We start from the raw sequence: 22,588 nt of genomic DNA on the forward strand, positions 1-22,588 counted from the left end.
GGTCTTGTTGGCTTTTAATTTTTTGTTTCTGAAAGTTAATTCATTTGAGAAACTTTTTTGCTGCAGGCCCTCCACGCGGTACCTTCCTCCAAGTACCCGCAGGTACGCTGCTGCGCCATTTTCTCTCAGTTGTAAAAAATGATTTCCCTCCCAATTCTTTAACCCTTGTGCTTTTTTTGAGTTATGACTTGCTTCCTAACACTTGAGGATATTGCCAAGCTCTTTTTGCTACTGATACTAATTCTGTTATCAGAGAAAATACTTTAGTTGATTTTTTGGTAAGTTACTGACAAAGGATGTTTTATGACCCATGATGTGTGCTATCTTTGTGAACGTTCCATGTGACTTTGAAAAGACGGTGGTTGCTGTTGGGTGGAATGTTCTATGTCAATAAGGGCAAGTTGGTTGGCCGTATAGTTCAAGTCTTCTATAGTCTATTGACTTTCTTGTTCTACCAGTAAAGGAGAGAGCTTCTGAAATCTCCAACTTTGTGAATTTGTCTGTTTCTTCTCTTTGACCTACAACCTTTGCTTCCTCTAATTTGGAACTGTTACGGGACATAAGTTCAGGATCATGACACCCTTTCAGCTAGTGGACTCTTCTATCATTATGAAATAACTATTTGTCCTAAGTGTATTTTTTGCTCTGAAAATTTCTGATAACATTCTACTCCAGAAATCTTTTCACTACCATTAGCATGACTTTAGATCCACACAGCATGTACCAGAACATCCCCTTTCATGGCTGAATAACATTCCAGGCACAAACAGACCACGTTTTCACAGCAAGTCTATTGGTGGACACTTGGCTTGTATCTGTGTCTTGGCCACTGTGAGTACTGCTGCTGTGAACACTGATACACACCTGTGTTTGAGCCCATTTAGAATTCTTTAGGGTATATACCTAGGAGCGGAAATGCTGGCTAATGGGAATTCTATAGAATTCTGAGGAATGTGGAAGGGCCTCTGGTCTGTTTCTGGGTTCAACATATCCTTTTAGAAGCCTAGAGGTGGGCCTGAGCCTCCGCGCTCTGGCTTTCCGATTGTAGGGTCCGGCTCTCCATGCTCATTTCTGCCAATCGGCCCACAACTCTCCGCCCATGAATCCACTGGGGTCCACCTCACCCCTTGGCTCTCAGGGTTCCGATGCTCAGGGGATCTTGCTGCCCAACTGACACCCTTTGATCTAGCGCCCACACCTTCACCCAAGCCGATAGAATCAGTCTCTTGGTCAAGTTGACCAGTTATGCCAGCACTAGTCTAGGTGTTGCTGGGAAGGTATTTTGTTGAGGAGACTCATACCTATGGCCCACTGAATTGATGTAAAGGTCATTCTCGACAACGTAGGTAACCCACCTCAAATGAGGTGAGACCTTGGGGAGCAATCCCAAGGCTTCCCTCAGGAGTAAGGAATTCTGACAAGACACACTGCCCGGGCTCACCTTTTGGGCACCCCCAGTGACACAGTGACACAGTGACACAGGACATGTCTGCCCCACTGGTGCCGTTTCCCTGGTGGAGCCACGCCTGCCCCAGCCCTCCAGGGAGGCCCCGCCTTTCTGGAGCCTGTGAGCTTGCATACACACGGGCCCCGGGGGGCTGCGGGGAGCAGAGGGGCAGCCCCTCTGGACCCCTGGGATGTGGCAGGACAGTACTGGCCCCACAGCAGCTGTCACAGAAGGTAAGAAAGGGTGACTGGAGGCTGGAGCTCACGTGGGTTTAATGGGGGGGGGGTGTCTGCGGGACCGTGGCTTTTACTGGGGGGGGGGGGGGGGGGGGGGGGAGTGTAAAAATGGAACAGGGTCCAGACATGGTCCTTTACACTGACAGTTAACAGTAAAATTCCAGAATTCCAGCAGCAATTTGAATCATGTTTCTTGAAAAATGAACACAGACGAACACAGGGTGGGTGCCCCGACGCGCCCGGGGCTGCTCCTTTCCGCAGGCCCCTGCATCATGGGGGCCCCAGGGCTGGAGGCTCCTGCGCCGCCGGCCTGCACAGGGTGGACGAGGCCCTGGCGTCTCCCCAGCGACGCAATAAATAGGAGGATCAAATGGAGAAGCAAGAAACAGACCTACGTGGGGGATCCCGTGCGGCTGGCAGCTGGGCCGACTTTTCACAGACCCAGGCAGGTCTCCGAGTCGGTGGCGCAGCCCCCCGTGGCCGCCATGGCGCAGGAGGAGATGGCGGCTGTGGGCAGGGCTGTCAGTCCCTTTGCTGGCGGCACACAGGGCGCGGGCAGGGGTCTGGGCTGGGCAGTGGGGCGGGGACGGGGGAGGGTCCCACCGGCAGGACCTGCCCCGGCCACGGGGGCACCTAGCCCTCCCGGACGCTGACACGTGGCTCAGCCAGGGAGCTGTGGATGATGCTGAGGATGGACTCCAGGCCGCTGCCCTCTAGCAGCGTGCGGTGGTCGCCCTCAATCACGTGCACGGACACCTTGCCGTCGCACACCTGGGACAGGTTGTAGTCGGCACCCAGGCCCTCACCGTACACGCTGCCAGTCTTGGCGCGCAGCAGCGTCACGTTGCCGTGGTAGGTGGCCCGCGGCATGTACTGCTCGGCTGCTCGCAGCTTGTGGTAGAAGGAATGAGCGGCGAAGCTCAGCTCGCGGCGGTCCAGGCCTGCGTGGCTGCGCAGGATCAGGTCCACGGTGGCCGCCACGCGCTCCTCGAGGCCCTTAAGGGGCAGCAGCGCCTCCAGCACCTGCGGGAAGGGCCTCTGAGCGGTGCGTCCGGCGCATGCTGCCCAGAGACCGTGCTGTAGGGAGGGAACGGACTTCTGGGCCGGACCCTCCCCACCCCCACCGGCTCCCTGGACCCACCCTGCTGTGCTCCACGTTGATGAACTGCTGCACAAAGAAGAACATGGCCTCGGCCTCGGCCTCGGCCTCACAGCCGGGGGTCAGCTTTGCGCGGTAACTCTGTGAAGGGAAGAACGTGTGTGGCAGCCGCCGGCTGGGCCGGGACCCTGGGGGTGGGGCCGGGAGCCGGCCAGCCCCGCTGCAGCCCTCACCTGCGTGTAGGCCAGCACGTAGGAGTGTGAGCCATCGAACAGGAAGAGGCTGTTATGTGTGGGGGCAGGGCTCTGCTGTGCGGCCTGTAGCTGCGAGCACATCTCGAAGGCCACGCAGGCCCCGTAGGAATAGCCAGCGATGCGGTAGGGCCCCTCCGGCTGCACCTGCCTGATGCACTCGATGTAGTAGGCGGCCAGACTCTGGATGCTGTCCAGAGGCGCAGCTGTGGGGCAGGAGGCGGCTCAGCCGTGGGCGGGAGGGGCGGCGGGGGGGGGGGGGGCATGCACACTACCCCGCGTTAGTGGGGGGTGGGGAGAGAGCCTGGCAGGCCGAGTCGCACCTCGAGTGCACTGTAAGCCGTAGGTGGGGATGCTGAGCTTGGACGCCAGGCTGCGGAACACAGTGATGGAGCCTTCGATGGGATGCACCAGGAACAGGGGGCGCTCCGAGCTCTGCACCGAGTTGAGCTGCGTCAAGGTCGGGCCCTCAGGATTCACCAGCAGGGTGCTCAGGCTCGGCTGGGCCTGCTGGCTGGCAGGACTGTCTTCCTTGGGCGCGGGGGCTGCCAGCTCTGTGAGGAGGAGCAGATGCCAGGGAGGGCTGGGGCCACATGGGTCCCCCCTGCACATAACCCCCACCCCTCACAGCCGACCCAGGCAACCGCGGGGGGGGGGTAAGGGGGGCGGGACTTGGGTGAAGGACACTAGGCCCCACCAAGGGCACTCAGGAAGGGGCCACGTGTACAAGTCCGAGGTGGGAGTGGGGCCTGGGCTGCCCGTGAGCCGGCGGCACAATGGGGCACTGGCGCCCCTCCAGGGACGTGCACCCCCGACCCTAGAAGAGGAGTGTGGGCCACGGCCGCCCAGCCACCCTCCCCTTTCTCCGGCTTCCCCCTTTGGGACCACACACTGTCAGCTGTGCTGGTCTTCAAGGAGAGTTCCTGTAGCTTCCGCAGCGTCAGATGCCGGATGTCCCTCATGGACATCACCAGGTCGAGCTCCCGCTCCAGCATCTGGCGCACCTCCACACCCATGAGCGAGTCCAGGCCCAAGTCCGCCAGGGAGCTGTCCAGGTTGACGGTGGCCAAGTCTCGGATGCCTGGGGACAGGTGGCTCAGTTGGCAATTCGGGACGGGGAGCAGGGCAGGGCCCTGGGTGAGCACGGCCAGCTCACGGGAGTGAGGACTGTGTCACCGTGGTTATGGCACGTGACCCCCACCGGCTCTGTGCCCCCTCAGCAGAAAAGCAGAGCCTCTTTTAAGCCAGGGAAACCGAGGCTCAGGGGAGCAGAGTGTCTGCCAGTGTGGGAAGGCGTCTCCCTCACCCAGGATGTGGGCCACGGCCTTCATCAGATCCTGCTGGTGAGTGCCGTCACTGGGGCTGGTGGCCTTCTCGGCCAGCACGAAGCTGCTCAAGACGGGGTGGGGCTGGTTCAGGAAGAGGTCCAGCACCTCCAGGCAGGAGGCGATCCGCTGGGGCAGCGTTCCACCGATGACCACGTCATTGGAACCTGAACCCTCCATGATGAGGCCTACGTCGCCGATGGCGCCCCACTGAATGGCGAGGCCTGCGGAACAGGGCCGGGGAAGCTGGGGTGAGCGTGGGCCCGAGCGGGGGCGATGCCCGGCGGGGGCTGGTGGGCAAGGAGCGGGCGGGCTCACCCGGGAGGCCATCATGCTGGCGCTTCTCACACACACGCTCCATGGTGGAGTTGGCGAAGCCGTAGTTGGCCTGGCCAGCATTGCCACGCCCGCAGCTCACGGAGGAGAAAGCCACGAAGTAGTCCAGCTCGGAGCACGCAGCTCGGGTCACCCTGTGGGTGCTTGAGTCACACCCTGCAGGCTGGCCCAGCCCACCTGCCAACGCACCCAGGGGTCCCCACCTGTCTGTCTGCTTCTGCTTCCCTAAACCCCGACGAGGCCTGTGGCCTGGTCTCGGCGGGGCGGGGGGGAATGGGACTGCTGTGTAGGGGTGCACACCAGGAGAGGCAGCTGCTCCCAGCAGACGCCGGGCTGTGCTGGGGGGTGGGGACGGGGCTGGAGGCCCCGCACCTCACCTCACCTGTCAAGGTTCACAGTGCCGCTGAACTTGGGCTTGTTGACGTCCTGGAAGAGCTCCGGGGTTTGGTTCTCCAGCATGGCATCTTTCAGGACCTGGGGACGAGGGACCCTCAGCACCTGCCCTGACCTCACAGCTTCGGAGGCTGGACCCGGGAGGTCCTTCCCTGGGCAGCCGGCTCTAGCCCCTTTAGAACCACACTCACCACGGCCAGGTTGAAGACGCCTCCCACGGGGCCCAGCTGTGTGGCCTCATCGATTAGTCTCTGGGCCCCATCCAGCGAACTGGCGTTGCTGGTGGACACCAGGACCTGCACGCCCTCACGCCTCCACTCCCGGACCTGCTTGGCCTGGTAGCCTGCAGGACACAGGGCAGTGGGGTCGGGCCAACCGGGGGCCCTAACCCCGAGAGCACACGAGGCCTGAGGTGACCAGGCACCCCCCGCACCCCCAGGCCTGCTCACCTGTGCGGATTCCGGAGCGAGAGGTCAGCACGAGCTTCCGGGCCCCTCGCAGCACAAGCCACTGGGCCAGCTCCAGGCCGAAGCCGCCCAGGCCCCCGGTGATGACGTAACTCTTGTGGGCCGAGCAGAAGGTCCTGGACACGGCGGTCATCAGGGTGGGACTCGGCTCCCGCAGCACCGCCTCCGGCTCCTCCTGGCGCACCTGCGGCCCAAGCAGCAGCCGTGCTCAAGCACTGCCCCGGGGACAGTGACGTGGGGGATGCCTGGGACCCCTCCTCACCTGGACGACCACCTTCCCGATATGCTTCCCTTGGGCCATGAAGCGGAATGCGTCCTCCACCTGGTCCTTGGGGAAGACGGTGCACTTGAGGGGCTGCACCACGCCGTCCCGGATGCCTGCTTTCAGCAGCGCCGCCACCTCCTGCCACCTGGCATTGACCTCGTCCAGGAGCGAGTCCAGCAGGATCCCGTGGAAGGTCACGTTCTTCAGGAAAACGGCCATGCCTGGGAGGACGGAGAGCAGGGCTCACAGCCCACGGCCTTCCCTGCGCATCCCGCCCGATCCCGCCCACCCGCCCTGTCCCCTGCCCGCCTCACCCAGCAGGTGATTGTTGGAAAGGTCGAATTTGCCGATTTCCAGGAACCGGCCGTGCTGGGCCAGGCACCGCACGCTGGCCTGCAGCTTTTCTTCCGCCAGAGAATTCAAGACCAGGTCCACACCTTGGGTGGGGAAAGAGGGGTCCTCACTGTCACATCTGGCCCAAGCGCAGAGGGCCAGACCCTGTCCCTGCCTGGGCCCGCGAGGAAGAGGAGAGGAGGAAGGCAGGGGTGTGGGTAGAGAACAGCCGATGGAGGTGTCAGGGACGCCCCCGGGGGCCCCTGGGCTGCTCACCCTTCCCTGCCGTGTGCCGCAGCACGTGCTGTTCAAAAGATGTGTCCCGGGAGTTGGCAAAGCAGGTGGCGCTGAGCTGGGGGAACCTGGCCTGGAGGTACGCCCGCTTCTCGGCCGACCCTGGCAGGCAGAGGCACGTGCCAGTGAACCAAGGCTGCAGGGCTGGGTGGGTGGGTGGCAGCCCCAGGCTCCCGGGGGGTTGGTGGGCTTACCCACAGTCGTGAAGACGCGGCAGCCCAGACTGAGTGCGATGGTGATGGCGGCCTGGCCCACGCCGCCTGAGCCCGAGTGGATGAGCACCGTCTCCCCAGGCTGTATGCGCCCCCGCACCACCAGCGAGTAGTAGGCGGTGGTGTAGACCACAGGCACCGAAGCTGCCTCCTCTAGGGTCCTGTGGGCACAGCGCGAGGGATCAGCTCAGGACAGCCTTGGCCATGGCTGTCTGGGGACTCACAGCCCCACCGACTCACCAGCTGGAGGGCACCTCCCAAAGGAAGTCCTGAGAGAGCAGGACAGAGGTAGCCAGGCCTTCAGCGGGCACCAGCCCCATGACACGCCTGCCGCTGGCGTCTCGGCCAGAGAACTCCATGCCCAGCACACAGTCGTGGACGCCCCGTTTCCCTGGGGACAGATGGTGAGGGTGAGCCCTGAATCTCCCTGGGGGAGCCCACCAGGCCTGAGAAGCCTCCAGGTCCCACACACTGTGGGGCAGGGAACCCTCTTCTTTCCAGGTCCTGACCTGGAGGCTTGGGTCTGGCCGTGCCCATGACGTGCGGCCCGTACCTGGGATGGCATCAGCGGAGAGCTTGCCTGTGGCCAGCATGATATCTCGGAAGTTAAGGGAAGCATAGTAGACAGAACAGAGCTGGACGCCAGGGCTGGTGAGCCGGGGGTGCCGCAGAGACGAGCAGACCCAGCGGATGGAGGAGAGGTCCCCCCGGGTGAGGACGTTCACGAAGGCGTACTCGGTTTGCTCCTCCGGCAGGCCTGGGGGCGACAGGAGGTGGGGCTGCCGTGGGGGGCTTCCCAAGCAGGGCCCTCTGACTCTGCCTTCTCAGCCCACCCCGCTACACGCCAGGGAGCTGATGGGGGGGGGGCGCTCACCACGCTCCAGTGGGAAATGGCGGAAGGACCCCCAGGCCCCGTCTCGGTAGACGTTCATCACAAGGTCCCCCTGCAGCACCTTCTGCAGCTCTGAGGAGCCAGGGTCCAAACTGGGGGTGTGAACCTTGCTGCTGAGGTTGGACACCAGGATGCACCTGTGGGTGGCCAAACGGGTGAGCCGAGGCTGGGCGGGCACGGGGGAGGTAAAGGAGGGAAGAGGGTGTGCAGCTCGGCCGCGTCCCTTACCGGATCCGGTGCCTGCTGGGCTCCTTGCGGAGGCAGTTCACCAAGCCCACGACGCCTGAGGTGACCCCACTGACAGCGGTCAGCCACACGGGCCGGAGGGAGGAGTCTTCCAGAACGTTCTGCAGGACAAGAAAAAGGTTGGCCTCCGGGTGGGTTCCCAGGCCCAGGGTGCCGGGGTGGGGGGGGGCCCAGGCCCAGGGTGCCGGGTCCAGCCGGGACTGACCTTCAGGGAGTCTACCCACTGGAAGGTGGTGTCCTCCACAGGCAGGAAGACAGGGCTGTCCCGCAGGAGCGGCCGGCGGCACAGGAAGAGCACAGAACCGTAGAAGGACCTCTTCTGGGCCACTAGGCACAGGGACGCCCTGGCAAGCAGACTCTCCCACTGGTCCTGCACACGGAGGGGGCGGTCAGTGCTTGCCAGGCCTCTCCGGCCCCTCCCCTGGCCCCCGCCCCACCCCGCCCCACCCCGCCCCGCCCCTGCACCTGGCTGAGGAGGCTCTGCTGGCCTCGTTGCGGCTCAGGGCACGTGAGGAAGGCGACCGTCTCTCCGAGGGGGTGTCCTTTGAGCAGGACGTGCAGAAGTAGGAAGCCACCCTCCTTGAGAGCGGCCCGCATGTTGCCGATGGCCGTGGCCGGATCACCGAGGCTGGCCACGGCACAGTTACACACAAGGAGATCAGCCATGCCCAGGTGGCTGGGGGCGGAGCCCAAGGGGTCCCACTGGCTCTGGGCTATGCCGTGCTCCTGCAGCGTGGCCTGGACAGCCTCCAGGGCCTGAGTGTGGCGGTCCGTGGCTATGTAGTCCAGCTGCAGCATGGGCTGGGTGTTAAGCAGCGCTGGGATGCGGGAATATAGGTGGCCGTCGCCAGCCAGCACCTGGAAGTGGAGACAGCTTCCTGCATCAGCTGCCACCAGGCAGGAGTCCCGACCCAGGCCAGCGAGCGTCTGCCAGAGGAGCCCACCCACCGACATGGCCGAGGAGACCGGCAGCTAGCATCATCCCTGTCCGTGGCGTCCACGGCATCCCCTCTTCTCACCCGATGCTCAGCATTCAGGGCAGGACAGTAAAGGACATAAGGGCAGCACGGCCTCTAACTGGCCCCTGCCCGGGAGAGCGCACAGACTGGAGTCTGCCCGGGGCTGGGCCTGCATGCGCCATGCCGAACTGTCCTGACTGGCACGCACCTCCACAACCTTCATCTTGAGGCTGGTCGTGTTCTCCAGGGCGGTGTCCACGCAGGCCTTGAGCGCCGGGGAGTCGAGGAGGCCGGTGAGCAGGGGGTCGTCCTGCAGCAGGGGGCGCTGCTGCTTCAGCAGCTGGCCCAGCTCCAGTGGGAGGCTCCCATTGAGCTGCAGCTGGCAGGCAGCCGCCAGCAGGCGGGGCAGGCCTTGCTGCGGTGGCTCCTGGGGGGCCGGGGCCGGGGCCCCGTCCAGCCCAGGTACCGCCATCTTCAGCCCCTGCTGGGCCACCCTAGTCTGCAGTGCCAGTGCCAGCCCTAGGGGGGAGAGAGGCGGCCCCGGGAAGGAGTGTCAGCGGGGCCAGCGTCCCCTCAGCGACCCCCAGCAGGGACCCATTGCCCGGGCAGCCTGCGCCTCCAAGGCCAGGAGCCTCTGGGTGGGTATCCAGGGGGCTGTGCCTACCATCGAGGTGCGAGCCCCACCAGGGCCCTGAGCTCCCCAACTGTGCCCAGTCCCCCACCAACTACCCCCAGCGATCTGCAGGGGTGTGAACACTCCGCGGAGAGGGGAGGGGAGGGGAGGGGAGGGGAGGGAATGGGCATCACACGCGGGTCACAGCTGGGGAAGGGTGCAGGCCGAATCTGTCCTGGTACCCTTGGGCTCTTCCTGAAGACTGGGAGCCTTGTGAGGAGGCAAGTTGAGGCCCCTTGGGAAGCAAGAAGTTGCAAACACCAGCAGGTCCCGGTGGGGGTGGGGGTGGGGGTGGGGGCTGGGTCTCACCTCTGCACATCTGTAGCGCCTCCTGCAGGGCTGGGTCTCCAGCGAGGAGCCCCTGCTCTGTGTACGGCGTGAAGCAGAACTTCTCCAGGATGGGTACGAACTGCTCCTGCTGCCGCCTCGGGGCCACCTCGGCGTGGAGGCCCGACAGGAGGATGCCGCCGGCCACCGTGCTGTGCAGACAGCTGCTCACCACCACGTCGACCGCTGCGGGGAAGGGCTGGGTGAATGCAGGCGGCGCCCAGCGCAGGGACACGGGGCTGAGGGGACTGGGGCGTGGGGGCTACCTTGGGCCTTGTCCTGCAGCGAGTACATCCTGCGCAGGTGGGTGGCGGGGTCGATGTGGATGGAGGTGATGCGTGTGGGCAGGCGTAGGGTGTGCTGGGCCATGCTCAGGATGGACATCTGCAGCATGGTGTCCAGGAACGTCACCCAATTGCCGTTCCACAGCAGCCGGCCCGCGGTGCCTGCGGACAGGGGCAGTCAGCAGGGCTGGGCAGCCCTCCCTCCGCACGGCTTGGGCGGCAGGATGCTGGGTGGTGGGTTGGGCCTGGTCCGGCCCCCCGGCAGCCTCAAGGCCTGTTCCCAGAGCGGCAGGTGGGGACCCAGCACCCTACCTTCAAGGTTGGCCTCGAGGATGCCCTGGAAATGAGGGCCGTAGTCATAGCCGCACAGACGCAGCTCTTTGTACACGTCCCCCTGGCTCAGGTGGAACGTAGCCGTGGGGTCCGTGCGGTACAGGCTGTCCTGTCTGTCGAAGAGCTTGGTGTCGGGGTCCTCCCACTGGTAAACCTTCCCTACGGCGGGGGGAGGGCACAGGAGAGCCTGAGGGCGGGTGGAGTGGCGCCAGCAGCCCGGGGTCCACTCGGAGCCCAGCCTGGTGGAGACCCTGCAGCCCGGCCAGGCACCATCTGCTCACCGCTCACTATCAGGCTGCCGTTGTCAGACACCTCGAAGCTTCGGGAAGCCTGTAGAAGCTGCACTTCCAGGGACACGGTCCCTAGGGACAGCAAGGCCGGAGCTCAGTGGCAGGGGTCAGCGGGCAGCCTTCGCACCTGGGCCCTGCTGGGCTCCTGTCTTACCGGTATTGGGCAGGATGGTAGCCTGATGCACCGTCACGTCCTCAAACACCACGGGCAGCTGCTCCATGATTTGGCCAAAGGCACTTGCCAGAGTCTTCCAGACCAGGCACAGGTAGCCGGCGGCCGGGAAGAGGATGCGGCCGTCGATGCAGTGGTCCACCAGGTAGTGGTCAGGGGACTCGGGGCTGGTGTCTGCGGGGGCTGGGCCTTAGTGCCGGCGTGGGGGAGGGAGTGCCCTCGCCCCGCCCCCGCGCCCCCTCAGCCCCCACTCACCAATGTTGCAGATGGTGGCAGGGGAGCTGTGAGGGCCGCTGGGGAAGTCATCGGCGGTGGGCACGTCCCAGGTCTGACTATGGTCCCACTTGATGTGAGGGGAGATGAGAGGGGTCCCCCGGGGAACTGGAAACTCCACAGGTGGAAACAGGCCGTTGGGGTTGACGCTGAAGCTGAGGGTGTGTGAAAGGTCTGAGGGGCTCTCTCAGCCCAGGTGGCCTTACCTGGGGCTACCCTGTCCTATCCATGGCCAACCGTCTCGCAGGAGACCCCAGGGATTGCCAGGGTGAGGTGGGGGCCCTGCATGCGCCAGCCCACTTCCTGCGGATGACCTCACTGTGTGGCCCGGTTAACGCACCTTGCTGTCGGGGAAAAGCCTGAGTGGAGGCTGCCCCCGCCCCCACCCGCTCCCCCACCCAGCCCGGCAGGGGGCAGCTGACTCACCCTAACAGGTGCAACTTGCCCACGCTGCTGAGGAAGAACTCCAGGTTGTCACTCTGGTCCTTCTTCATCAGGGGAAGGATGGCGCAGCTGGGCTTGAGGCCTCTCTTGAGAACGGCCTGGGAGGGCAGACAGGCCTTCCTGACTGTGTCCCTCCCGGCCCCAGGCCCAGACCGTCGGCTTCTCTTGGCAGCCAGTCCCCGCCCGCCCTGGCCCCCGAGTGCGCACCTGCAGCAGGGCGTGGGGGGCGATCTCCACCACCACGGCGTTGGCGGGCACGTGCCACAGCGCCTCCTGGAACAGCACGGGGCTAACCAGGTTGTTGACATTATACTCTGCCGAGAACGTGCGGGCCAGGCTGCCCTGCCACTGGGCCTCAGGGATGGATGTGCTGAGCCAGCGTGCCGAGCGGGGCCGCGGCTCCCGGATCACCTGTGCACAGGACAGGGTCAGGCCTCCGGGGAGCCCCGCCTCCGGGGAGCCCCGCCTCCGGGGAGCCCCGCCTCCGGGGAGCCCACCTTCTTGAGCTCCTGCAGCAGCGTGGGGGCGATGGAGTCCATGAAGTAGGAGTGGAAGGCTATGCCGCCCGTCCGCACCTCCTTGGCAAACACACCTTCCTGCTTCAGCTCTGCCACGAACGCGGCCACCTCCGCCTAGGACAGAGACGTTGGGGGGCTGGATGAATGCACCCGGGCGGTCCCCAGTCCCGAGGGAGGGCCCTGGGGACAAGCCTCGGCGCCCAGGCCCCACCTGCGGTCCTGAGATGGTCACGGTGTCCTCGGAGTTGTGGCAGGCGGGCACGACGCCAGCAGGGCAGCGCTGCTTACACTCCTCCCAGGACAAGCCTGTGGGCAGGGAGGCCTCAGGGGGCGGCTGCCGGGGGGCCGGGGGGCTGGGGGCCCCTGCCCGAGAGAGCAAGAGGCTGCCCGGGGGGAGCCCCTAATGACAGGGGTGCGGTAATGACAGCCGCGAAGCGGTGCCTTTACGAGCTGCTTTCACTCCTGCTGTTTGATCGCAGGGCACGGCGCCCTCGTGGGTGCCCCAGGCGCCGGGAGCCGGGTCTGGGCTCCTAACGCCTCTCCTGCAGGCCCTCCAGGGCGGGGGCTCTCCGAGGTGTCCCTTCCGTCCGCAGCCCAGCCTGCCCGAGGCCTGAGCAGGTCCGCTCTTCCCCGGGAGCCCCGAGGAGCAGGTGCCACAGAGAGGAGGCAGGACCAATTTCTCCGACGACCCTGGGGCTTGTGTGTTTGTGAGGAAGTGATCGCCCCTCCTGGCCTCAGCTCAGGCGCGCAGAAAGGGCACCAGCATTTACAGACCCGCGTCCCTGAATATGCTGGGCGTCAAGGCCACTGGGTATGGGGAGGCCACTGTGGTGGGTACTGAAAAGTGGTGGCCCCATGGCTCTGCAGTGAGGACGGTGGCCGATGGGGTCCCCCCAGGCCCGCCTCTGCCGGGTGTGGGCATCTGGAGTGCTCGGGAGACACACCTCCCTGGAGACCCTTAGGCCAGTGGGCTGAATGGGATGTAGGAATGGGGAGACACCCACCCACGGCCGCCATGGCCCCTGGCGGGATGTTGGCTTCCTTGATGCACTGGCCCCTCCAGTAGGCAGCGAGGATGGCCTCCTCCTGCGAGAGGCAGCCGTCTGCGTAGCCGCAGGCCACCTCGCCCAGGGAGTGCCCGATGATTCCGTCAGGCCGCAGACCCACCGAGGTCAGCAAGTCTATGAGGGCAATCTGGGGGGAAGGGGGAAGGGGGGGGGAAGGGGGAAGGGAAGGGGGAAGACGACACATCATGCCAGTCCCGGCGATGCCAGGCTGGTCACAGCAGCCGCGTCAAGCTGGGCGCCCCACTGCTTCCCAGCTTCCCGCCCTGCCCACCGCCCCGCGGGCGCACCTGGATGGCAGTGAGGCTCACGAAGGCGTAGACGTTGTCGTCGAAGGCGGCCTCGTCCGTGGTCAGCAGCAGCTCGGACACCTGCAGGCCCAGGGGCCTCACGGCCTTGTCGGAGCGCAGGATGGAGTCTCGGAAGCTGCCCAGGCGCATGAGGCTCAAGCCCATCCCGCGCCACTGCGTGCCCATCCCTGTTTCAGCGAGAGACGTCAGGGGCCGGGCCGCCCTGCCCCAGCCCCCACTCAGCCTGCAGGGAGGGCCGGGGAGCAGGGTTCTCACCGGAGCAGATGAACCAGAGGGGCCGCTCGCCAGCCGGCACGTGCTGCACCTCCTGCCCGTGGCCCTTGCCGCCCAGCACGGTGTAGCCTCGGCAGGACATGGCGGTGGGGGGGCTGGCTGCGATGTCGTTGAGCATGCTCAGGAGGCCTAGGTCCTGGCTGTGCCGCTGGCCCTGTTCGAGCAGGCACTGCACGGCCTCAGGGGTGCGCCCGCTGGCCAGCATCAGACGGGGCAGGGCGGCGTGCGGGGCAGGCGCCGGGGGCGGCCGCAGGTTGGGCTGGAGGACGACGTGCACGTTGGAGCCTCCGAAGCCAAAGGAATTGATGCCCACGTTGCCTCCGCGGATGGGCAGGGGCTGGCGCACCACCTGCAGCCGTCCGTCCAGAAGCGCGGGGATCTCAGGGTTCGGGCTGTGGAAGTGCAGGTTGGGGGCCCAGAGCCCGTGCTCCAGGCACAGCAGCACCTGTGGGTGGCTCGCAGTTGGTGGGGCACCTGACCCCGTACTCCCTGCCTGGGGCGGGGTCCAGGGGTCTTCCCCTCCTGTCGCCACACCACAGGTCCCGTCCACATCCACCACCTGTGGTGTGGCGACCCAGTGACCTGACCACAAGCCCCTTTCCCTGCGTCAGCCTAAAGGAGCCGAGAGCGTCAGTAAGTCCCCACCATACCCAGAAGCTCCCACTGCGTGGCCTCCCCGCCAGCCCCCACTGGCTGGTCGGGAGGCCGTGGGATGGGGGAGTCCTGAAGGCCGGGCCACCTGCCTGGGGCGGTCCCAGCCGCTTCACCTTCCCTGGTGGAGGGTCTGACCCACAGCAAGCCGGGGGTGAGGACCTGTCATATCCTAGTGCACCGCTGTCCAGGCCTCAGGGGCTGGCACCCCACGGCACGGCCTTGCCCAGCAGGGAGGATGGCTGAGACCAGCCCACCCACCTTGGCCAGAGCCGCGAGCCCCGAGGCAGGCTCGGGGTGCCCCATGTTTGACTTGGTGGACCCGATCAGCAGGGGGTCCCGGCGGGTGGCACACAGGGCTCGGGTGATACTGTTCAGCTCCTGGGGGTCCCCCACCTGTGGAAGACAAAAAGAGGGTCAGGACCCCACCTGGGTGCCTCTTAGGAGCAGGGCGTGGCTGTGGTTCTCACCTTGGTGCCCGTGCCGTGGGCTTCGATATACTCAAGAGACTCTGGGTCCAGCCCGGCTGGCTCGTACAAGGAGCGGATGAGCTGTTCCTGCACGTCCCCAGAGGGGAAGGTCACACCTGAGGGAGGAGCCAGGCCTCAGTCCCCCTGCGCCCACCGCTGACCACCTGGAGTGGCCCTGGCCCGGCCCCTCCGGCCCCCCCTGCCCGCGGCCACACCCACCTTGCTCCTTGCAGCCGTCTGTGTTGGTGCCGGCATTGAGGATGGTGGCGTACACACGCCGGGCCAGGGACTTCTTGGTCAGCAAGACGGCCACCACCGCCTCTGAGCGGCAGTAGCCGTTCCCTGAGGGCAGAAGGCGCCTATGCTGACTCCCAGCCCCCGAGGCTGGGAGCTCTGGGCAGAGCTCAGGGCGTGGCTGGTGTCAGACGAAGCTGGGGTGCCAGCGCCATCCAGTGGTCCCCCCGCCTGCCCTGCCCCTAACTCCCTGCCGCCACTCACCGGACTCGTCGAAGGACTTGCAGCAGCCTTCGGGACTCAGCATGCCGAGCTTCATGAACTGCACGGAGGTGTTGGGCTTGAGTAAGATGTTGATGCCGCCCACGATGGCCGCCGGGCACTCCCCGTTGCGGATGGCCTGATAGGCGCTCTGAAGCGCCAGCAGGCTGGAGGAGCAGGCTGAGTCCAGAGCGATGCTGGGTCCTGCAAGCAAGAGTCTCTAGCAGGGCGCCCCCCACTCGCCCTAGTCCACCTTCCTGGGGGGAACCAGAGGCCGGGCCAGGCCAGCAGGGGACCTACCTTTAAAATCAAAGAAAAAGGAAAGACGGTTGGCCATCATAGCCCGCTGGCAGCCCACCATGCTGTAGCCCAGGAGATTCTCGGGGTCTCGGCTCAGAGCCTCTGAGGCCTCTGAGCCGCTCACACCCACCCAGACGCCTGTGTGTGTCCCTCGCAGGGAGGCTGGGTTGATGCCTGCGGAGAACAGGGGGAGCAGCTAGCTAGTAGCCGGGCCTGCCAGTGTGCACCCCGCCTGCACCCACTCTAGGGTAAAGTATAGGAAGCCCCATCTCAGCCTGACTCGAGGGGGGCCCAAGCGGGACAGCCAGCCCAGGCAGGACTGAGAGCAGATAAGTGGGTCAGAAGAAACCAGGGGCCCAGGGGACAGACAGTGCTCCAGACTCTGGGTCAGGCAGAGACCAGAGACAACTGGAGGTGAGGACAGAAGCAGCATTGTCCCCAGGATACTCCCCTGGCCCTGGCGTCACAAGCAGGGTCTGGCAAGCCCCGATGACCAATGAGCACCCAAGCACCAAGGGCGGCCTACTCTAGGATGGGCTGAGATAAGAAGACAGAGGAAGACAAAGGCTGACTGTCCAGGCTGGGAAAGGAGGGAGGGACCCTGGCCAGCCCCTAGGGAGCGGTGTCCAAGGTCTCTGGGTGGGGCCTGGGCAGTGGAAAGGCCTCTGCTCACCCTTCACCTCTGAGTGCTGTGTGCAGACCAGCCCCGGGGCCTGGCCAGCACCTGCTGCTGGGCGAGAGAGCTGAAAGGCCAGGACTGGCCCCCCAACCGCCCCGGGGCTGGGCTTCCACCCCCCCACCTACTGAGGCACCACACCCACACGGCTGGCCTCCTCTCCATGCCCCTGGGGGCGGCAGGGACAGGTCTGCTCCCCGTGACAAAGGACAGCCACCTTGAGGTACTTGTCCAAGGCCGGACGCAGCCCAGAGAGAGCAGGGGACGAGGGGGAAGCCCTGGGGGCAGAATCCCGCCCCTGCCCTGCCTGGCGTCCAGCCCACGCCCCACATTAGCCGTTCACCGGGGAGGGAGGGAACTGGGCCACCTGGGCATGCCAGGGACACCTGTGTGTGTGGTTGTGAAACCCCCGGCGTGTGCGCAGGCCCACGCCTCCCGAGCCCATTGGCCCTGGACCAGGGCCCAGGAGAGGCATGGTGGCCTCGGGTTCCGCCTGGGTGATGTGTGCCTTGACGCTTCTACCCCGAACGTGGGTTGCTTTTAGAAGAGCGAAAGAGCACGTTGCTGTGTTTTCTAGGGAAGTGGGGACCGCAGAGATGGGCCGTTGGCCCTGAGGTGGCCACAGTTGGCCAGCGGCCTCTGGAGGACCCACCTCCATCCAGGATGGCCTCGTAGGCGACCTCCAGTAGCAAGCGCAGTTGGGGGTCCATCGTGTGAGCCTGCTTTGGGTGGACCCCGAAGAAGGAGGTGTCGAACTTGGACAAGTCCTTCAGCTTGCCGGTCCGCTTGGGCAGGCCGTAGAGTCCTGGAGACACAAGCAGGTGGAGGGCTGTGGGTCCCAAGAGACCGACGGCAAAGTCCCTGCTGTGACGGGGAGCCGCGAGATCTCCGGGGGGACCAGGCAGCAGCCTCAGAAGCAGAGCTTGGTGCTGCTGGGCCTGGGGTGCCCCTGGGCCCCACAAGGCCGACTGCGACCCCAGCCCTGCTCGGAGAAGGGGCCCCACTGGGCAACCATGTGGGTGGCGACCTCTGAGCAGAGCATAGTGGGGACAGTGCCTCCTCCCACCCACCACTGCCCTAGCTGGAGACCCTCTGCCTGGCCTGCTCCTGCCTGTGAGGCTGAGCCAGACTCCACTGTGCTGACTCACATCCCGTAGATCAGGTAGAGCCGCTCTGCAAAAAAATCTACTGGGCGGGAGGGAGTCAAACCAGCTTCCCAAGAGAGCCTGGCATCTTATCTGACAGCCCGGGACTCATGGGCCGGCAGGGACAGAGCGGTGGGTGGTGGGGCCAGAGGTGCCTGCCCACCTGGCCTCACCCCGACTCTGTTCCCCCAGCAGGTCACCCAGCTTGATCATAACACGGGCGGATGCACACCTGGGCTGGTCCTCAGCCTCCCACGCCCAGGCTCTGAGACCCTCTGTGGGCAGTGAGGCTCTGCAGTTGGGACTGGGGCTCAGGCCCCAGCTGGTCTGCCCCAGGCAGCCGGGAGGCTGCACCCACGGCAAGTGCGGCACCCCCACGTGGGGGAGCCTCAGGGCCACCCACTCACCTGCCTTCCACCTCCTGTCATCATCTGTTACCATGTCCACGCCACCGATGAGGTTGGCCCAGAACTCCTCCAAGTTCTCCGACTCGGGCAGCTTCCCAGACATGCCAGCAATCACAACCTCCTCCATGGCTGCTCTGTGCGGGGAGAGTAGCGTGAGGGCCCAGCACTGGTCAGATCCGGCCGTCAGACCACCAGCCTGCAGCCTCTCCCCTGGCTTCCTGACCCCACAGCACCACCTATGGGTTTGTGAGACCAAGATCCTGGTGGCCAGCTCAGGCGCCCTGGCTATATGGGGGGGCGGGGGGGAATCCACCCTGGTCCAGGCAGCCCTTACTTCCTTGCTTTTAACTGGGAGGACTGGACCCTCGAGCCTGTCACTTCGGGCCAGGGGTGACCTCCCACCCCCACCCCGATAGCCCTGCTGCCACGTATCTGGGCCCCAACAGTCTCTGGCCTTTGCAACTTGCTGCTGGGGTGCTCCCGGTAGGGGGCCTCACAGAGGGCAGCAGACAAGGCCACCCCAAATGGGCTGAACTCTTCCCAAGACAGGGCCGCTTGGCCATAAATCTGTTAAGATGGTAAGAACCAACCCATGAAACAAAGCAAAAAAAAAAAAAAAAAAAAAGGAAAAAAAGTACCAAGGTTTGAGAAAGAAAATACGCCAGCGGGAGTGACGCCAGCCCACACCACCGGCGGGCCCTGCACTCAGCATCCCAGGCTGCCCTCCGTGCCTGAGGCAGGGGCCCGTTGTCACACAGGGCGGCCAACTGCCAGGCTCTCGGAGGGACCCAAGGGTCCCAAACGCCACAGCTTCTCAGGGCTCTGGGGAAGAGCCGGTCCAGCGCCTCCGCCAGGAGCAGCATTCCCGGTTCCCGCCCGGGGCCGGGGCCCAGGTCCGCACACCTGTGCAGCCGGCGCCCCAGGCCGCTGCATCCGGACCGAGGTTCCGAGGCCCCTGCAGAGCAAGCCCAGGCCACCCCGGGCCTGGGGGTCCGGGAAGGCGGCGGCAAGGCCGGCGCTGCTCCGGCAAACTTCCGCCAAGGCCCCGGGGCCTCGTGGCACGAACGAGGGTGGACACGCCGGCCCCCGGCCTCCCGCGTCTCCGGGGCCCTCCGAGCCGGGGCGCGCGGGCCCAGAGCAGCGTCTTCCTCGGGCGGCCCGGCGGCCCTGAGTCCCCGGCCGGGAGGGGGCCCCACCCCCGGCGCTGAATAAAGAGCCCTTTGGCGGCCCGGAGGCTCCACGCCGGGGCGGCAGCCCCTCCTGAGCGCGCCCGCTGTTCTCCCTACTTGCTATTCACGCCGAGTCCCGCGCGGCCCGGGCAGGGGCTGGAGCCCCCGCGGCGCCGCCGCCGGCCGGCCCCCCAGAACTTCGGGGCTCCGCGAGGCGCCCACGTGATGGAAGCCGGCCCCCCGCCCCCACGCCGCCGTGCCGGCCGCGTCCCTCCCTCCCCGGGCGCGGCGTGGGCCGCGGGCGGAGGGGGTCGGCGGCGAGGCCCGCGTGGCCCAGCCCGCGGCCAAAATGGCTGTTCGCGGCGCGCTCGGCGGGCGCCCCTCGCCGTCGCCCACCTGCCCCGCCGGGCCCGTGGCGCCCGAGCCCGGCGCCCTGCGCACCCAGACCCGGGACTCGGAGCCCGCGGCCCGGCCGCGCCGCTCGTACCTGGTGTGGGCGCGGGCGGCGGGCGGAGCGAGCGGCGGGGCGCGAGGAGGGAGCGCGGCGGCGGAGGAGCGCGGGCCGCGGCGTCTCTCTGGCTCCCTCTAGGCCGGCGCCGACTCTATTTAACCGCGGCCGTCCCCGCGCGGACACGCCACATGGGCTGACAGCTTGGCTGCGCCGCCCAGGCCAATGAGCGTCGGGGCTGCGCCCCGGGACCCGGCGCGCCGCCGCCAGTGGGGTGATGCGGCGCGCCGCCGAGCCGCCGGGACCCCGCGCGGGAGCGCGCAGGGCTGGGGTACCCGGCGCTCGGGGGGGGGGGGGCGCCGGGGGGGCCCCGCCCCCGGCTTCTGTGCCCCGCCCCCGCGGGCCGGCGGCGCGGAACCCCCGGCGGCGCACGCGCATGCGCGGGGACTGAGGCCGCCGCAGGCCCCCGCCCCCTCCCGGGGCCGACCTCCGCCCTCGGGCTGCGGGGGCCACGTGTGCGCGCCGCGCGGGTGAAGTTGGACGGGGATGTGCTTGGGCCACTCTGGGGTCACCCTGGGGGCATGCTGGGGGCCGGCCGGACCCCCGAGAAGACAGACTGATGGCCCGCGTTCTGGCCGCGCGGAACCGGGCCTGGGGTGGGGGGGTTGAGGCGGGGGTGGGGGTGGGGGGGTGGGGCGGAGGTGGGGGGTGGGGCGGAGGTGGGCGGGACCCTCTCGGAGCCGCGGCCAATCGGGATCCGGGGGCGTCCGCGCCGGTCCAATGGCGGCGCGGGAGTGGGCGTTGCTAAGCGATAGGGTGATGGGCCGGGCGGCGCGGCGGTCGTTGACCCCTGCCGAGGGCGCACCGGGCGGGGTCACTGCCGGTCACCGCAGCACCGCGCGCCCGTTCTCCCAAACCTCACGGGCCGGCGCGCGCGCTCGGCTCCCGGAGCCTCGGCCGGGGCGTGGCACGGACACAAATTGGCCTGGTGCGAACAAAGGCCCCCCACCCCGGCAGAGGCACTGCGCGCGCACATGGCCACTCGCCCCCACGGGCGCGCACACGTCCGACGGAGGCTCAAGCCTTGCGTTGCATACATTTCCCTGCTCACATGGTTACCGAACTTACAAAAAGACCTAGGCTTCCAGACCAAAAAGAAACAGGCGGCCCGTTTACGGGTCACCTGAGAGAGAGTCCAGGATGGAGTTCCCCCAGCCCTGGTGGCCATGCCCCGATGGGCCCCCAAGTGGGCTCTTTGTGAAGCCGGAGGAGGCCCTAGCGGTCCCCTGCAAGGCCAGCGCCCCGCTGCTTTGTAGCCACCCCATTGTCTTGAAAGCAAACGCTGAGCTCCTTGCTGGGCTCCATGACAACCCCTCCTGCCTGGCTTCCAGGGGCGGGACACTGGCCAGAACGCTCAGGGACAGCACAGAACGGGATGGGCACTGTGAGTCCCGACAACACAGCTTCACCTGGCCATGTGCCCCCACGTGCCCCACGGCGCTCCCAGCCCCGCTAGGTCCCACTGGCGTCTGGGGGCCAGGATGCTCCAGTCCCTCCCGTGGCACCCTGTCCCTGGGAGCTTTCCACCAGGAAAAGGGGCGGGGAGGGCCCTAAGGTCCAACGGTTGAAATAATGTCCTGAACAACCTTCCCATAGGGTTTTCCTTCTCTTTCAATTTAATCATTTTTCAGATACTTTGCACCGGGGCCAGGACCGGCTGGCGTGCTGCACAGCACTCCCAACTTTTGGTGACTTGAATGATCCCATGCTCACTTCCTGCTGGTCACTGTGGCCTGCAGGGGCCAGGTGATGGGGACTGTTTCCAGGCCGACACAGCCTGGGATGGAGGGCCTGGGTCTGCGCCACGGAGAGGGCTCGGGCTCGCTCGCGGGCTCTGAAGCGTCTCCGTGGGAAGTGACAGGGCATAAGGAAGTCACATGGCCACGCCTCACTTCTACAAACAGCCGAGCGCCGGGACTGTGGCACCCCCCGGCAAGGCCGCCTCCCGGCTGCCGCTTCGGGGCCCGTTGGGAATGACCTGCCCTCACCCCTGCAGCTCTTGGAAGTGCGGCCCACCCAGGACGAGCCTGTGGTTAGGGCGTCCCCCATGCCCGTGCGTGTTCACATGGGGCTCCACGAACCCCATGACAGAGGCACAGGACAGGGCAGGGGCCATCGCCAACCCCTGGGACCTGGTCTCTGACTTCTCGGCCGTACAGCAGGCACCGCGTGGACCAGCACCATCACCCCATTCGTGGGCTCCCCTTCTGACATGCGTCTGCACACTCCCTTACACCTGTGAGCCAGGCAGGCGGATGGCAACGTTCACATTTTACTCGAGGGCAAACTGAAGCCACAAAGGCCACCTGAGGCACACAGGTCACATGGCAGCCCTCTCCCGTCCTCCTGGAGAAGCTGTCTGCCCGGTTCAGTGAGAGCCAGCGCCCAGAAAGGGAAAGCCTCAGTGTAGCACACCCAGGCCGCCTGAGGGCACGGCCACGCTCTGCCTGGGGTTGGGGACAGGCGGTCTCTCTTCCTGAGCACGGCTGCAGGCAAGGAGCACTCTGGGTGTGCCAACCAAGTGTGGACGCCAGGGGACAAACAGGCTGAGGGCTCTGGAGGAGGGGCAGCACATGCCCTGGCCTCCCCCACGCTGACTCCCCGAGACTGGGGACCGGGGTCCTAACTGCTGAGCTCACTGCAGCGCGCGCCTGCGACGGGTGCGCGCTTATGATGTGGGGCTCTTCTCGGGCGTGGACATGTGGCTGTGGTCTGGTGGTGCCTGGAGTGAAGGGGACCCGGGGCCCCGCCCCAGGCATCTGGGCATCTGCTGCCCCTAGGTGGGAGGTGGGGGTGGGAAGTGCCACACCGTGTTGATGTCACAGGGCCGGCTGAGACTGCAAGGGCCACATCCACCACAGCAGCAACTGGACGTGAGCGCCCTAGCATGCTGGCCAGAGCTTGGGGACCTGGTCTGGCCCCGGGGGCTCACCCAGACTGCCAGCTTTCACTTCTTCCTGGAGGGCCCCTCACACACATGGCACTCAGGATGCTCCGTGGGTGGACATTCTTTTTTTTTTTTTAATTTTTTAAATATTTTATTTATTTCT

General features: G+C 65.9%; 1 protein-coding gene across 1 annotated transcript; it reads right to left on the reverse strand.

The window, feature by feature from the left end:
* Window positions 1-1,849: 1,849 nt before the first annotated feature.
* Window positions 1,850-19,558, reverse strand: FASN (fatty acid synthase). Its single transcript, XM_039226616.1, has 42 exons — window positions 19,518-19,558; window positions 17,862-17,995; window positions 16,962-17,114; window positions 15,634-15,807; window positions 15,337-15,537; window positions 15,058-15,180; window positions 14,839-14,954; window positions 14,630-14,764; window positions 13,700-14,162; window positions 13,424-13,611; window positions 13,074-13,263; window positions 12,281-12,375; window positions 12,049-12,183; window positions 11,759-11,962; window positions 11,534-11,649; window positions 11,090-11,262; window positions 10,817-11,008; window positions 10,654-10,734; window positions 10,352-10,531; window positions 10,022-10,201; window positions 9,738-9,941; window positions 8,964-9,274; window positions 8,262-8,654; window positions 8,002-8,166; window positions 7,779-7,897; window positions 7,533-7,687; window positions 7,212-7,415; window positions 6,899-7,049; window positions 6,641-6,819; window positions 6,429-6,548; window positions 6,134-6,256; window positions 5,817-6,040; window positions 5,537-5,738; window positions 5,279-5,430; window positions 5,077-5,168; window positions 4,677-4,828; window positions 4,340-4,582; window positions 3,926-4,114; window positions 3,357-3,587; window positions 3,016-3,239; window positions 2,825-2,923; window positions 1,850-2,706 (listed from the first exon to the last, which is right to left on the reverse strand). The coding sequence occupies exons 2-42, from the start codon at window positions 17,986-17,988 to the stop codon at window positions 2,317-2,319; spliced, it is 7,548 nt and encodes a 2,515-aa protein (XP_039082547.1). The 5' UTR covers window positions 17,989-17,995; window positions 19,518-19,558; the 3' UTR covers window positions 1,850-2,316.
* Window positions 19,559-22,588: the final 3,030 nt, after the last annotated feature.

The sequence above is a fragment of the Hyaena hyaena genome, unplaced genomic scaffold (genome assembly GCF_003009895.1).
Source record: "Hyaena hyaena isolate Hyena2069 unplaced genomic scaffold, ASM300989v1 scaffold_21, whole genome shotgun sequence".
Classification (NCBI taxonomy): domain Eukaryota; kingdom Metazoa; phylum Chordata; class Mammalia; order Carnivora; family Hyaenidae; genus Hyaena; species Hyaena hyaena.